This window comes from Lagopus leucura, unplaced genomic scaffold, assembly GCF_019238085.1.
Source record: "Lagopus leucura isolate 7727_CA_CO unplaced genomic scaffold, USGS_WTPT01 Super-Scaffold_100157, whole genome shotgun sequence".
Taxonomy (NCBI): domain Eukaryota; kingdom Metazoa; phylum Chordata; class Aves; order Galliformes; family Phasianidae; genus Lagopus; species Lagopus leucura.
Window position 1 is genome coordinate 7,300,659 of NW_024962334.1, and position 15,521 is coordinate 7,316,179.

Below are 15,521 nucleotides of genomic sequence, written 5' to 3' on the forward strand. Positions count from 1 at the left end.
AAGTGTAATGCTTCAGAGCAGTAGTGAAGCCCTTCTGCATGTGGAACCCAGGTCCATTCCTCAGTGTTTGGTGTGTTGCTGGAGAGGTATGGTTCTGTTTATGTAAGACTGACGCTGCTTTCTCCTTCAGCTGAAAATGGTGAAGGCTTCCACATAATTCTGAAGTGATGCCACACGACTGCTCGACTGATACTCCAGTGCTGAACGAAATCCTGCCTAATATGAAGATCATCCAAGAACTTAGGATCTAGCTTCACCGTATAAGATGTTTCATATTGAAAACACAAAATGACCTTTCTAATGAGCTGTTTGATAGGTGAACTTTCTTGTCACTGCCATAGCTACGTGTCCTCATGAGAGGTATAATGCCATGACAGCTTACGTACAGGCATGGACGACAATGTAAGCACAGGTGCTTGCCCTGCATTGAAATAAGGCAAATCACGGCCAGTAGATACAGGTTCTAGAGGTGAAACACTGTTGCTTCTCTGTTACCTGTATCCAGTTGGAAATGAATGTAAACTTATTTGAGGGCATTTACCTTTCTGTGCCAGTTTGTCTGTGACTTGCTTGTACCTTACGCTGGTTTTATTTTTTGATGTTAGCAGAGCACATATTAATCTGTGTGGAGATGAGTAGTTAAGCTGATAGTGATCAGGTTGTCGGGTCTCGGAGAGTAAAGCTGTCACAACAGCTTCTGTGTAAATTGTGTATAAGAGTGTATGTAAGAAGTGTAAATGCCAGAATAGGGCTTGGAAGAAGCCCTAGACAGATGCAATATATGCATGCAGCAAACTGCATTATTAATAGTACCTTATTGGAGGATTAATACAAATCCTATGGGGTACCGAGTAATTGTGTTTTGCTTTAACAAACTTAATGGAAAAGAATTGCCTATGCATCCTTTATTTTTTAGTTTCCTAGGTTCTCTGCAGAGCGCCGCTGCAGTTTAACTCTTTGCTTGTAAGGTGTGGGGTTGCACCACGCTGGCAGTGAGGTGGATCGTTCTGACTTAACGCACTCACAGGGCAGTTACCCACAGGCACCAGGGGCTGCTGTTGCTTTCATCACCACCGAGCAGCCGGCCCAAGGAACACGAAACGCACACCCTGGGAGCCTCCCTAGCAAACCCGTGCTGGAGGCACTGTTGTGGCTGAGTGTAGTTCCTTTTCTGTTGACTCTTCTTTGCCCTCAGATCCATACTGTAAAGCTGGTACAGTGCCTCCTCCATCTGACCACGTTCTCACTTGGCTCTGAAGCAGGCAATGCGCTTTTTCAGCATTTTGGCAATTTCTTGTAAAGACGTGGCACAGCATCTCCTGCGTTAACGTTGTTCCAGCTGTTTAGGTACTCAGAAGGGAATACTACAGAAGGTATTGAATGACGGTTTCTCATCTGTCATTTTGTGCCTTTGCAAGTTTCCACCTTGTTCTCTGGCTTAAAGCTTGGCAATACTTTGCTTTTTATGCTGCAGTGTTCACTGTAAACAACTACTACAGCATGTAAAAAAGCAACTTTGTTTTTTTTGTTCCCTCTTTCATAGCTGGCTCAAGCGCTTAGCAGAAAAGCTTTTTAAACCTGTAGCGTTTTGAAAATTAAAATTCATCAAAGCTAGAGTTTCTTTCCTATTCCTTCTGCACTGAAAATGAAACTTTCTGTACTTTTCTGCCTATAAGTTGTTCATCTTGGAGTATTGTTTGATCCTACTATTTTCTTGAACTGACAACGGTCTTTTCAGCTCAAACCACATTCAAATCCAAATGTTTTATGAAAGATTGATTGGAAAGTATCCAAATATCACCTAATTTTAAAGAATATTGAAAGTTGTACAGTAGTTTGTCCAGCTCACTTGAAATTGGAATTAAATTATGGCACCAGCAAATTGCTTTTGTTTTTTAATAAGATGTACACATTTCAATTTAAGTATAATAAATGTTTTTCAATAATTTTGTAAACATGTTTTTCTTTTTATTTGTCTTCTTTTTGAAGAGTTATTAGAGATACTTCTGTTGAGAGTTGCAGACTGCACCGCTTCCCCTCCCAGAGTGGCTGGTAAAGGTAAATAACTGAGGCAGAGCAGCTCCGTAGTTGATCTTGTTTCTCAAAGGAAGTTTATATTGGAAAAAAACTCCAAAGCAATCAGTAATTGACATCAGCTGATTGTTTATTTAAGTGTCCTATACCAGAGTAGGTTCCATTTGTTTTTGTACATCTTTAATGCAATGGACATACTTACAAGGTTCATTATGTTCTTAAAAAAAAAAATGAGCCAACCAAAGGCAACACTTCTTGACATAGGGGGTACCAATGACTTCCCTGGTACAGTGGAGAATAAAATCTGCTTGAAACTCTTCATTACAGCAGTGCCTTACTGGAAATCTAAGTCTGATTGTAACAACACTCCTCTACTAGTGTGCAAAATGAGCCCTGATTGATGGGCTTATTCTGCAGTAGAAAAGAAAACTGCACTATCATGGCATTTATCCTTGAAGTGGAGATCTTCATTTACCATCCCTGTCACCTCTGAATGGGTACAGCAGGATAGTAACGTTGTTGGTAGCCACTGAGGTCTTAGTGTTCACATCACTTAAAAAGTAGTTTAAATTTATGAGAAGATGCCAAAATGCCCTGGTAGGAGCTTCTTGGATGGCTTTGTTAATGAAGCCAGCATTTCTGTTAGATTTTGGTAAACACGCAGGCCCCAGACTCTTAAAACATAAACACAACCAGTCTTAGGCAGAAAAGCTTTCTGAGCTGTTGAGTAGTTTATCTGTCTCAGATAATTAGGTTGCTTTACATAAAAAAAGTTCATCTATCTAATCCTCTAGCACTGGAAAACTAAGGATGAAAGCATGGCCTCAAGAGTTAATACTTAATTATTTAATTTTTTAAATTATTATTCAGAAATACAGAATTTTTTTTAATTATTATTCAGACGTTGACAGCTTCTTTAATAACCCAAATGTGAAGAGTTTGCCTTTCTGCATTTGAAAACCACTGGTTTGGTTCAATTCCTGCCCACAGATCTGCATCCCTACAACACAAGGACAAACAGCTTGACCTCAACTCCCCACTCCATCACAGTTCCTGCAACTTAACCTAGCTTCCATTCCTCACCTTAGAAAAGCAGGAGCAGTGCATCCCTCTTCCCAGAGCTGCTCTGTCCTTCCATTACAAACCAGGAGGTGACTGAGGACACAGTAATGGCATTACAGTAAGCACCGTGGATGGCTGTGGCAGCCTGTTTCAGCAGAGTGCACAAGCTCCCCCCCAGTGGATTTCCAACCCCTTGTAACAGCTGATGGCATGGGGCATAAAACGTGCTTCAGTGACGGGCAAGCTTTATCCTAACTCGTAGTTCAACTGAGCCAAGTTAAAAAATTTGAGGAGTATTTATATAGTTATCATGAGGTACAATCTTTGCCTTTTGACATTACCTATTATGTCCTGTTAATGTCATTAAATGCAGTGCTGGATCATGAAGAAGTATAAGCTGTTTTGCTGGAAGAGCACATGACTACCTTGCGTTTTTGGTCAACATTTGCTAAAGCTGATTTGTCCTTAAACCTGATATTTAATCTGCCACGTATATTACAGAACAGCAGGTTCAGTTTCATCCCGTGTCTGACCTGAGCCCCATCTTACATCAGAGCTCATGCTGAATACAACTTACAGAAGTGCTTACAGATACAAACTCACTTCCACATTAGTGAACATTCACCAAATACCATAATGCTGAAACACCCCCGCATTGTACACAGCACTTCAGTTCTCATGCCAACAGAAGGAAGGAGTCACTAGCACAAACCAAAGCATCACCAACTTAATCCACATCTGAACATTACAGTAAGACTTTTTACCTGGAAAAAAAAATGCTCTTCTCGTCACAAAACTGGATGACCAAACATCACCATTGTAACAGTCGGGAAACCAACTCCTTCCACTGACTTGCAGTCCAGTTCTTTTCTTCCACAACAACAAAAAAACTAAACAGAGAATGCTGTGTGGTTGCACTTTGTGTCAAAGAATAATACAGCATCTGCAGAGGCGCTGTCCGCTCCCTCCGACCGAAGGAGGGGGAGTTACTGGAGCAAAGTAAGCATGCACTTTCACGTGAGGTCGATGAGCCTGTGGATGAGAAGTCTGCATTTTAATGGGAAAGAAGCGAGCATAACACAGCCAAAAATGAGCTCTCGTTGGGGTTGGCTAGCTAAAAAGCATCAAGCTCCCCAACCTCTTCTCCCAGCACGTAATTCCTGCATTCCAGCTGCCTAAATGTATTATATATGTGCACTGTACGGATATAAACACTCACAGTTCCAACAGCAAAAGGATCTAGAATTGTAAGCAGGCAAGTACTGCAGCTCATGTAGAAAAGCTATGTTCTGTGGGAACACAGATGGGAGCCTAACAGAACGAGCTCAGGTGCTGTTTCCCTGCCCTCCCTTGCCCAGAACACCTACAGGACTACTCCCACAATCATGACAAGAATCAGTGAGGTGGGTGCTCCCTCCAGAACAGGCCCACACAGCACCTACTCGGATTCTTTTGATTCCAGCCCGTGTGACTTGCTGGCAGTCATACAGCTCAATTCTCTCCAGGTTGTGGCAGTTCTCCAGGTGTTCCAGGGTCACGTCAGTGATGAGCAGGCAGTTATCAAGCTCCAGTACTTGCAGCCGCTCGTGACCACACGTGCTGTTGCTCAGATGAAGAATCCCATCATCAGTGATCAATTCACAGTGAGATAAGCTCTGAAACAGAGAGGTAAACAATATCAACGCAATTCTAAACGAATCAATCTTCCAGCCACCAGCAGTTGTCTTCAGTGTCTCTCACTCCAGTGGTTAAAGTTGCAAAGAATATGAAGTTTAAACCCAGAACCGTAACAAAAGAAGCAGTTCAGTTAACAGAAGAAGGGCTGTACTTAATTTTTAACTTGGCTTCCAAGTAAGTAGTAGAGCTTAAGAGCCCAATTAGGTGCGTCACTGGCCAACTCCCCAACACCCTCAGCTCCTATGAGTGGCAATCCATTGCTGCATACCTCGGTCACCAAAAGGTCCCAACAGCGCATCCAGGGTGCCGGAAGCAGGAGACTTTAAAGGATGATCAAGAACACATCAGGAGTGACTTTCACAGCTACTGTAATACAGTTTCCATATATGCCACTAGGACTGAGTTTATATAGATCTGCAAAGGGGAAGGGTGAGCCAGCAGCCAGAAAGGAGGATGAGAGATGGCTCTCTGCAGCTGTCCTCTTTCCCTCACCTCTGGCTGATTCCATTTTACTCACTCACCAAGTGTGAGCTGCCAGCAATGACTGAGCAACGCCACAACTGCTGCATGCTGTCTCCAAAAAGTGACAGAGCTAGTAAGTTTGTCCCTATCAAAAAGCATTTTATCTCATGCTTACATTCTGTGACTCTATTAACTCTTTAAGTAATTAAGTTCTCTCCTATATTCACTTCCATGTAGGAAACCCTGAGCATTTGATCTGGCTCACAGTCTGGAAACAGTCAGCATCTGCAGGGTTAAAGAACATTTCTAACAGTCCTGCTGTTTCGAGGAAGGACAGGAGCTGCTGGCACAGCAGCAGCCTGATGGCTAATTAAGAGTTTTCCATCCCAGTAAGTAAGCAGCTTATAAAATTCAGCTTTCCTGAGACACCATATTTGGTGCTGAAAGAGCAATACAAGATGTACAGCTGAGTTCAGAGGACTCTGTAAAACAAATATGCAAAACTGACTTCATGTACCTGTTAAAAAGTGTTAGGAACATGGAATTTCCAAATGTTTTTGCTTGAAATCTTTAGAATAAGGAGATACAGCTATTAAAAAAAAATAAATCAATCAACACATTCTAAAGATTGTGTATAAATCAAATATGGCATGAATATACTGTTCCAGTAAGAAACATTATGATAAACAGAGCTAAAGAATTCAACTGTCTTTTCCTCTCTGAGTCTACCCATGAGTGCTTCACAGTCAGTGTCTACTAATCTGAGTGCACTAACTTCAAGCAGATCCACTGGAAATTACTTCTCAAGTCCAGTAACTAAAAAAACATTGGTGAAGATGTAACAGTTGGTTGTAATGTAACAGTGCTTTCCCTTATTTCCATGGTCTAAGCCTCTGAACACCAAGAAACAAATTCAAAGTTGTCTTCCTCAACTTCAAAATACCTGTTTAAACTGCGAGTACACCGGGATGTATGCTAAACCACAGCCAGACAACAGTTTACTTGATAATACATGATTTCAAATCTAAAGTATCAGGATTACTTCATGTAGGTTATCTGCCATCTGTTTGCTTTCCCTGTGATCATCACCCTGTTCATTCACAGCTTTGAGTACGCATCCTTGCTACACACAGGATACACACATCAGCGAAAAAGCAAGCTCTTCTGACTCCCCTATAAAGCTGCACCACTGCCACACGTCCCATCTGTGGGCTAACAAACAGAGGAAGGTGCTCAGTTGGTGTTAGCAAACAGCAGCAGGTTAAGAAAAATACTTGAATGTTATTCATTTCTATGATCTCTCTGGTAAAGCACTGGCAGAACTGGTGCAAAAGATCTCCTGCCAGTGCTGCTGATAGCTGGGATTACAACACAAGAACATATCCATCACAGAAGCACAGATCATGTAAGTGACCCCACATCTCCTGATAACCTTGGTTTGGCTTAATGTTAAGAACAGTGGAACAGAAATGAAGTGGGACAGTGAGCAAGGAAAAATAAAACCCATCAGCAACAAATACTGAATAAGGCTCTCCTTTAAAAGCCATCTCTCCCCACACTGCTGCCTTAGTAACACGGAGCTGGAAAAACCACTTCACTTAATGAAGCAGCAAGCCCTCCTTTAATCCCATCTAAGAGCAGATTATAAAGATACATGTTCTCACAGGTACATTCCAAGTAACACATAACAGATCTACACTTAACGGACAACCGGCCCTGAACAGAGAAGCCCTGCTCTAAGGGCATTCTAGGAATTAATTATTATGGGGTACTTTGACCAGAGGACAGCCAAACTCCCATCACCTGAAACTGTTCTGATGTTCAGGAAGATGTAACCAACCACTCCCTACAAACAGTGCTGTGCAATACTGTGAGCAGTGCCCTGCTGACGGCACTCCAGTCCTCCCCGATCTCTTTGGAAAGGTCAAAAAAAACCTTCTGCAATTTAAGTCCTTGGGAAAAGCTGCATGCATGCAAAACTGATTACAGAAGAGGATTTGGATTTATCTTCACATAGTGATTTTTTTTGCTGTTTATTCAGTATTTGACTTGCTTCAGTCTACAACTTCAAGTGTCTGCACCCCAAGGAAACCATTACTGAACACACAAGGGTAACTATAAAGCATCTAGGTACTGCAAATTTCCCATAAAAAGTTTTATTTCAATTGAGGAATCACATATGAAGGACATTAACCATAAAATGTAAACTTTCTGGTTATTACTAACTTGGTAATCTCTTTTATCAAACAGTGAATTTAAATACTTGGTAGTAACTCGTTTCCTATAAAATACTTAAGGAATTTTTTTTTTTTTTTTTGACAGTATTGCCAAAATACTCTTCTACTCCAGGAAATTTTTGTAGCTGAAGAGTGGACAATTGTATTTTATGTCACAGAGATGTTGCAAGTGTTATATATCAGGTGTTGGAACTCACAAACAAAAGTTACACTTACCAATGCTTGTAGTTTAGGACAGTGTATAGAAAGTTGTATCAAGGTGCTGTCAGTTATCTAGAAGTAAAAAAAAGCAACAAACAACAGTAAGCTGCCAACAGCGGTGAGGTGTGTGCATGTGGGGCACCAATCAAGGAAGATATCCCTTCCTTTAACAGATTCAAGCTGTTTTTTTCCTACACCATACACTTCTCTGGCAAACACCCAATCAGCTGTTACTCATAACGTATTTCCTTGTACAGAATTTCCACATAATTACTTTTATTTACTCTCAATAACACAGCACTTACCCTCCCACTTCTCTTCCCAGTCAAAACAAACCCAAAGCACTGCAGCAACTTTAATTCAAAGTGCTGATGGTTCTGGAATAGGCTGCCCACAGAGGTTGTGGAGTCTCCTTCTCCATGCAGGAGACATGCAGAACCCACCTGGATGCCTCCCTCTGTAACCTCCTGTATGGAACCTGCTTCAGCAGGGGGGGACCCAATGATCCCCAGAGGTCCCTTTCCAACCCCTACGATTCTGTGATTCTATGCTGTTACTGGCACTGCATTCCCACACTGCATGCTCTGTACTTTTTAACATGAAATCTCACCAGAACACATTCTTCCAAGTCCATCTTCTCCAGCTCGTGGCAGTTCTAAAATATACAAAAACAGCTAAGATGAAATAAAACAACATACAGATGTAAGGTAATGCACGAGGCCAGTGATGTGGGAAAGCACAACCTTCAAGAAGAAACTGAGCTAAATCCCTTCAATTATTTGACCACCACCAAAGAACAAAAGTTTAAAAATGTAAAAAACCAAAAGCAATACATCTCCCTCTCAAAACCTTCACATTTTCAGCCTTTTCTCTTAATTGATGATGTTCACCCTCTTTGCCCTGCAAGATTTGTTTGTCATCAGCCCTCAGCCACCCCTGCTTTCAGCATTCCCCTCTTGGCAGGATTCGTACCAATGGCATTTACAGCCTTTGTATTCAAGATACCTCCTCAGCACGCAGATGAATTCAACTTCTGCATTCATCAACCTCCATCAAAGTAATCCAAAAGACACCACTGCCTCTGAAACATCTCTCTTTACCACTGAAGTTTTAGCATGAAGCCTTAAAAACAATTTGTTTTGCTATCCGAAAAAACTAAAACAGAGTCTACTTTAAGGCTGCAAGAAAGCTGCACTTCACATTGATTGCTTCTTTTTTCTTAGGAGATAATTGAAGCAATTTTCCCAATATTCTTAGTGACCCTGCTCTCTTCTCACTGGTGACAGGACAAGGGGAAATGTGCCAGAGGAGGTTTAGGTTGGATATCAGGAAAAACTTCTTTACAGAAAGGGTTGCTAAGCACTGGAATGGGCTCCCCAGGGAGGTGGTTGAGTCACCATCCCTGAATACATTTAAGATCTGTCTGGATGCGGTGCTCAGGGACGTGATTTAGTGCAGGGTTGTTAGAGTGTGGGTAGTATGGTTAGGTTGTGGTTGGACTTGATGATCTTTAAGGTCTTTTCCAACCTGAGCAATTCTGTGATTTTAAGTGCTTTTGTTACCTGATCATGACTAATTTCAAGAAAATGATGTCACCTTGTGACCTCACAGCAGAACACGCAGTGCCACGCTGCTCACACCAAGCCCCAGCCCTTGTTAGCAGCAGGCACAGGAGGGTACCATTTAATTGCAACTCTCAGAGGCAGGCCTGAAGAGACTACTGAAAGCTCCAGGCTGCAGTGGTGAATGATTAGAAAATCACTCTGTTTAACCACTGTGGCTGGAAAGACTTTCATTCACACTAAATACCAGTAGTGTAAATTAATCCTGCTTACACAGTCTACGTTTGCGTTCAGGTTTCCTAAACCAGCAAGCATACAAGTGTAACTTCAGGCACTTGGTACAGTCAATATGCTCACCTTTCCACAGCACGAATCATGGCATGAGTGCTCATAGTTTGTAGCATATGGCTGAAAGCATTCTGAAGCTTCCAGGGTGCTCAGAATAACCTACTATGTGATGGTATTTTTGGATGCAAATATGACAAGGGTATTTGGCATCTTTATAGGGTAAAGTTGGCTGGAATGTGTAACAATGTTAGACTTCTGCTAAGCAGAATAAATTCAATTTAAACATACCAAAAATACAGGAAAAAAAAAAAAAACAACCAAAAACAAGAAGGAATCTATTAGCAAAATAGATTTAAGCTCTAAGTGGAGTCCAGCAACAAAATAAATCTTAATCCTGTCCCCGCCCTCCAATGGACTCTTTAATTGATTTTTCTTTCTCATATTCCTTCCCAGCAGGACAACATCAACTCACAGCTGCTCAGCAGCAATGAAAACAAGGTGAGCTCTAACTTTCTGAAATGACCCTTACCCGTGCTAAAAGGGTAAAACCAGCATCTGTGAGCTGTGAACATCTTGCAGCTTCCAAAATCCTGAAAAAGTTGGAAAGAGTAAAGCAGAACATTAATTCAGGGGAAAGCAAGTGTATTTGAGATAGAGGTCTGTTGTGTGCAACTCAAAAGCTCTTAACAGCAAAGGCACATGCTTATTTTTCACACTGATTGGCAATTAAAAAGCACTGGGCAGACTCTGGATCCAGCTCATCAGAAGATTCTAATAGACAGAGAACAGGATCAAGTGCAATCCTCAAACCTTCTCAACATTTAGTGAAAAACAGTGTACGTAATTACAGGCAATATTAACCTCTTCAGTGAGTTTTCTCAAGAGTTATCAGAAGAACCGTGTGGGAGAATATATCCTGAGTTAAGAAAACACAGGTAAAGATCCTATCTAAAATTCCTGTCATTTAAATGCACAAAGCTGGGAAGCCACTGAACTGAGACACCACTTAGTATCAGAGCCTGTGTGCAAAGCACTGTGCAGCAACCTACTAGAGGACAAAGAGCTTAACCCCTCAAAGCCCAGAACAAAAACCAAGAAACTACACCACCACCACTTTAGAGAAAATAACACTGTCAGCTAATCTGAGAATCACCTAGGATGCCACATAGGACAAAGGAAAACAAAAGGAAAAAGCAAACAAACAAAACCAACAAACCCACAAAATCACAAAACAGACAAAGGTTCACGCCGTGTTTGTTACCCTTCTTCCTCCTTCATTTAGTTGAGACCTCAACCACATTACACTTCCAACATTAAAGGGTGAGAATAATGACATCTTCACACAGCAGTGAAGACTCTACTTGGAGCACATCTGGTTGAAAAGTTCTGAAGATTACAGAAGCAGGGGATAAGAAACCAGAAGACTGTCAGGCTCTTCCTGAAAGAGGGTGTGCACTCAGCCCAAGAAGTCTGCAATTACATTTCCTCTTCTCTTTCAACCCAGTTTGTAAAACCATCTCTACCACCTGTCCTTCCATCACACACTCCTCTGCAGTATCACTGCAAAGGCTGAAATGTTCTTTCTGCTGTTCTGCTTCACAGTGGCCGCCTTCCCCCTCGTGGCACAGCCGAGGACCAGCAGCTTTCATAATGAAGGCAGGCTTCCCAACAGGAGTGACTATTTCCAGTTAAGAAGATATTATTTTCTAGAGGAAAACAATTCTTGCTGCGTTTGTGCTTCCCCTGGAAAGATCTGTGCAATTAATAGTGCTTCAGACTTTTATTTCCCATAAATAAATGAGCTAGGAATTGAGCTGGGAATTTGAGAGAACTGGAGAAATGTAAAGTCTTTCAATAACAGCACGGCTTTCTTAAGGAACACAGCTGAGTGTGTCAAAAGATAACTTGGCCCCAAGGAGAAGCTCTTGTAATTATGAACGGTAACGTCAGGGAGATCATCACAGCTCAGCTGTCTCAAGGAAAGGTTTTCTGAAGTAACAAAAGCTCTTTTGTCACTCAACAGGCGACAGGAACACTGCACACCAGCACACTGCACACCGGCTTCTGCCATCCCACTGGAAGATCCAAGAACGTGCAAAGATGGAGATAAAACCAATACCCATGTTGTAACTCACTGCTCTCAGAGTATGTTAGATTCTTACACTTGCTATAAAAAGCACTAAGAAAGTTGGAGAAGAACCAGCTCCAGAAAAGAGAAACTCCAACCAGCTCCTGCTCCTTTATTACCCAAAATGCATCCCTCAGTGCTCACAGACACTAATGTACTCCACATCAGAGATCAAGACTGCCACAAGGCACTACAAAGCATGGTAAGAATGCATATATAACAAAATCTGTACTGTATGGGAACTGCTGAAGCATGGCCTGAACCTCTGATTGACCACCTGAAGCGAGCACTGAGTCAGCCATCGGAGCACAAGTGAAGGCAATTCAGCTGTGTGATGGAAGGGGTGGAGCCTGGCTGCACCTCTCCTGGACCCATTTAAGAGCTGACTGCCAGTGGGGAAGGATCTTCTTTGGTGATCCCTCCTTTGGAGTTTCATAGCAAGTCCAGGATACAGGTAAGCATTCTGTCTGTTCTGTTTTGGTATAATAACTACATAGCCAAATTCTCTGGTATATTTTGTAACTATAACATCTGTACATTTATTGATTGTATACTGTACATATAATATTCAGGTATAACTTACCTATCTTCTACAATATGAATGATTGCATAAAACCATAAATACCACAAGATATACCACAACTACAGACACTTTCACCTTACAAAAAAAGTAGTAGGCCTTATCTTTTTCTCACCTGGTTTATAATGTTCAGCTGAAGAACTGAAACTTACAGAATCTATATGTTTATTCTCTTTTTCCCTGCGTATGATAGACTGTATTTCTTCTATAGCTGCACTGAGGACCAGCCTTTTAGTTTAGATTCAGCTGATACCTCTAACTAATTTCACTGTAAAGGTAATGCAGAGCTAAACCAAACTCATGCATATCAGCTGGTATCTGAAGAAGTGAAGCTCATAGACCAGGTCAGTAACAACAGGACATACACACAACATGCTCATGAGATACTCACTTCAGCCTTGGGCAGTTTAGACCAAGTGCTGTGAGAGAAGCATCTGTAAGGTTGCAACAGCCCGAAACACACAGTGACTGAAGTCTATGGCATCCTCTACAGATTTTTACAATACCTTCATCTGAAATTTGCTGCAACACAGAAGAAGTTGAAATTGCTCTGTTATTCAGTTGTCTGACAGGAATGAAAATCTAGTCATATTTCTGGACTTTTTGTCACCCTGTACATAACCATGGACAGCCTGTACATTTTCAATCAAAAATGCCATTAGGGTAACTTACTGGCAATGTTGAGAATAAAATCAACATAGATGATTCTTCCTTCTCTCTGCATTTTTCCAAACACAGAATACTGTTCAAATGCCATCTCAAGAACAGAAGCAGACTTCTTTCTTCTTGTTTCTCTTTTAATTTGCATTTGCTTTACAGTTTTCATATAACACTTTCTTTTTTTTTTTTAAATGTAGTTGCCATTATGTGAAATATCTCACTCCTGTTCAACAACAGGAGAACCACAACTACAAAACCTATTTTACACTCAACAGTAAAAATCATTCACCTACACTTAAGACTCAAAGAATGGAGTTTTTCCATTTCTCAAAACTCTTCCATAGTTGGCAGACTGAAAAAAAAAAAATAATAAGCCTTTCTCAATCTGGAAGATGAAGACAACAAACTCTGAAAAAGGCAGCAATCCCAGGTAGTCTCAACACAGCTGTGCGTAAAACAGCAACAGGAACTACATTCTTGGATGCATGTGCAAATATTTGTTTATTTACAGGTAATCTGTTTTGGAAAAAGTGTTCCTTCCTCCACTCGTTCCTATTCCAAGAACTTAATTTTTCTGCTGAACAGCTAATCCTTCATGCTGAGGCAAGGCTTATTTCCTGGACTAAGATTATTCTTGCAACGGTAACAAGGTCCTCTACCATATTTCAAATTAAAAGTACACACTTCTTTTATAGGCCTCCCGCCTAGGTATGCTAACACTACTATAGCATATTTGCTCTAATCATTACCACAAACATCACCTTTCAAGGTGATGTAAACAGGATGGGAAACTGCAGTTGAGCACAAAAGGTTATCACCTTATGTTCCTCCCCCCCAAACATTTCAGTATCGGCAGTTCAAATTTGCAAACTTTTCTCTCAAATGAAGACAGAAAATTAGATTTCTTCTCATTGTGGGTCCAGAAAAACTTGCATCAGCTACAAAGATAAGTTTTGATTAATACTACTCATTATTAATAGTCCAATATAAACCAACTATTTTTTGGCTTCAACTCTCCCAGAATATGGTATTTTTTGTTTCCTTTGAGATGCATTTATGACATAATTATTAAGTGAACAATCTACTTCATAGGTAGGGACCATGCAGAACCTTACGCTGCTGCTGGAGATGGAGCAAAAACTTCAAGTTGCATACAGAAATATTCTGAGACTGTTATTTCAATCCCTCTTAAGAAAGAAAAGTGGCCAGAAATGCCTGCAAGTCCCCAGCTTCTACATTCCAGAAATGGCACCTTACAGATGCAGTTTCCAGAGGTAGTGTCAGTTCACTTTGCAGCTACTGGACTTTGCCTGTCATTTTAAGAGGTCCATAAAACAAAGCTGCTAGAATTGAAGTATGGATCATATGAAGTACAGGGAGACCTACTATGTAAAATCAGTGGGAGCCCTTTAATCACAAAGAGCTTGGCTGCTTCTGGAAGCACACTTCTAAGCCCAGCAAGCAGGACGTACTTGCTGAAATTGGCTTCAAAGCACACCCAAATAAGTAGGACATACATGCTAGCAACTCAAAAATTCAAAGGGAAAAATATTTTCACTTGTGATTTTTGAGGCTTGTCTATTTATACATATTTTTAATATGTAGGATCCTCACCTGGGGAGGAACAACCAGACACATGAGTACAGGCTAGGGGCTGAGCTGCTGAAAAGAAGCTGTGTAGAGAAGGATCTAGGTGACCTGGTGTACAGCAGCTTGGCCATGAGCCAGCAGTGTGCCTGTGCCAAGGAGGCCAATGGTGCATTAAGAACAGTGTGTCAAGGGAGGTCATTCTCAACTCTGCCTTGGTGGGGCCACATCTGGAGTACTGTGTCCAGGTCTGAGCTCCTCAGTTCCAAAAAGATAGGGAATTTGTAGTGAGAGTCCAGTAGAGGGTCACAAAGATGACAAAGAGCATGGAGCAACTTACTTTAGAGGAAAGGCTGCGAGACCTGGGGCTGCTCAGCCTGGAGAAGAGAAGGCTGAGGGGTCATCTTATTAATGATTATAAATATCTGCAGGGTAGGTGTCAAGACAGGCCAGGCTCCTTTTGTTGGTGCCCAGCAACAGGATAAGGGACAATGAGCACAAACTGGAACACGGGAACTCCCATACGAACACGAAGAAAAACTTCTTACTGGGAGGGTTACAGAGCACTGAACAGGCTGCTCAGAGAGGCTGTGAAATCTCCTTCTCTGGAGACATTCAAAACCCAACTGGACACTGTTCTGTGTTACCTCCTATGGGGAATCTGCTTTAGTATGATTGGACTGGATGACATCCTGAGGTCCTTCCAAATCCCTATGATTGTCATCTATGTGACAACAAATACAGCGAACAAAAAATAGTCCTATGAAGCATAAACTGAGGAAATGTTTCAGTGCTTGAACTCATGCAGATTTTATGGCATGTTCCAGCAATAAAACTGTAAGCAACTTTCCAAAAGGAAAAAATCTAACATTTTAATTATTTGAAGGTGCTTGAAAAAGACCCCAATACTCAATTTATTTCAAACTTTTCTAAAGATTATTTATAGCTGAGCAGTGATTTAACTACATTTCAAGCCCACAAGATCTATCTCACTCCTAAAAAGCTAAATCAGAAATAAATAAAAGGTGTAATACAGCAAACCT

The 15,521-nt window shown here is 41.2% G+C and overlaps 2 protein-coding genes across 7 annotated transcripts in view; one reads left to right on the plus strand and one right to left on the minus strand.

Annotated features, from left to right (window-relative positions):
* Positions 1 to 1,955, plus strand: part of UBP1 (upstream binding protein 1) — a 30,117-nt gene extending 28,162 nt beyond the window's left edge. For all 3 annotated transcript variants that reach the window (XM_042888955.1, XM_042888954.1, XM_042888956.1), the window contains one exon: positions 131 to 1,955. In XM_042888955.1, coding sequence (XP_042744889.1) covers positions 131 to 168 — 38 coding nt within the window. In that variant the 3' untranslated portion in view covers positions 169 to 1,955. The remainder of the gene's footprint in view (positions 1 to 130) is intronic.
* Positions 1,956 to 2,146: 191 nt separating this feature from the next.
* The window catches only part of FBXL2 (F-box and leucine rich repeat protein 2), a 51,241-nt gene continuing 37,866 nt past the window's right edge, over positions 2,147 to 15,521 (minus strand). For 3 of the 4 annotated variants that reach the window (XM_042888959.1, XM_042888960.1, XM_042888957.1), the window contains 6 exons: positions 12,623 to 12,753; positions 10,053 to 10,113; positions 8,284 to 8,328; positions 7,689 to 7,745; positions 4,535 to 4,751; positions 2,147 to 4,128 (listed from right to left, as the gene is read on the minus strand). In XM_042888959.1, the coding sequence (XP_042744893.1) occupies positions 3,908 to 4,128; positions 4,535 to 4,751; positions 7,689 to 7,745; positions 8,284 to 8,328; positions 10,053 to 10,113; positions 12,623 to 12,753 (732 nt within the window). In that variant the 3' untranslated portion in view covers positions 2,147 to 3,907. The remainder of the gene's footprint in view (positions 4,129 to 4,534; positions 4,752 to 7,688; positions 7,746 to 8,283; positions 8,329 to 10,052; positions 10,114 to 12,622; positions 12,754 to 15,521) is intronic. The other variant, XM_042888961.1, reaches the window with a different exon arrangement.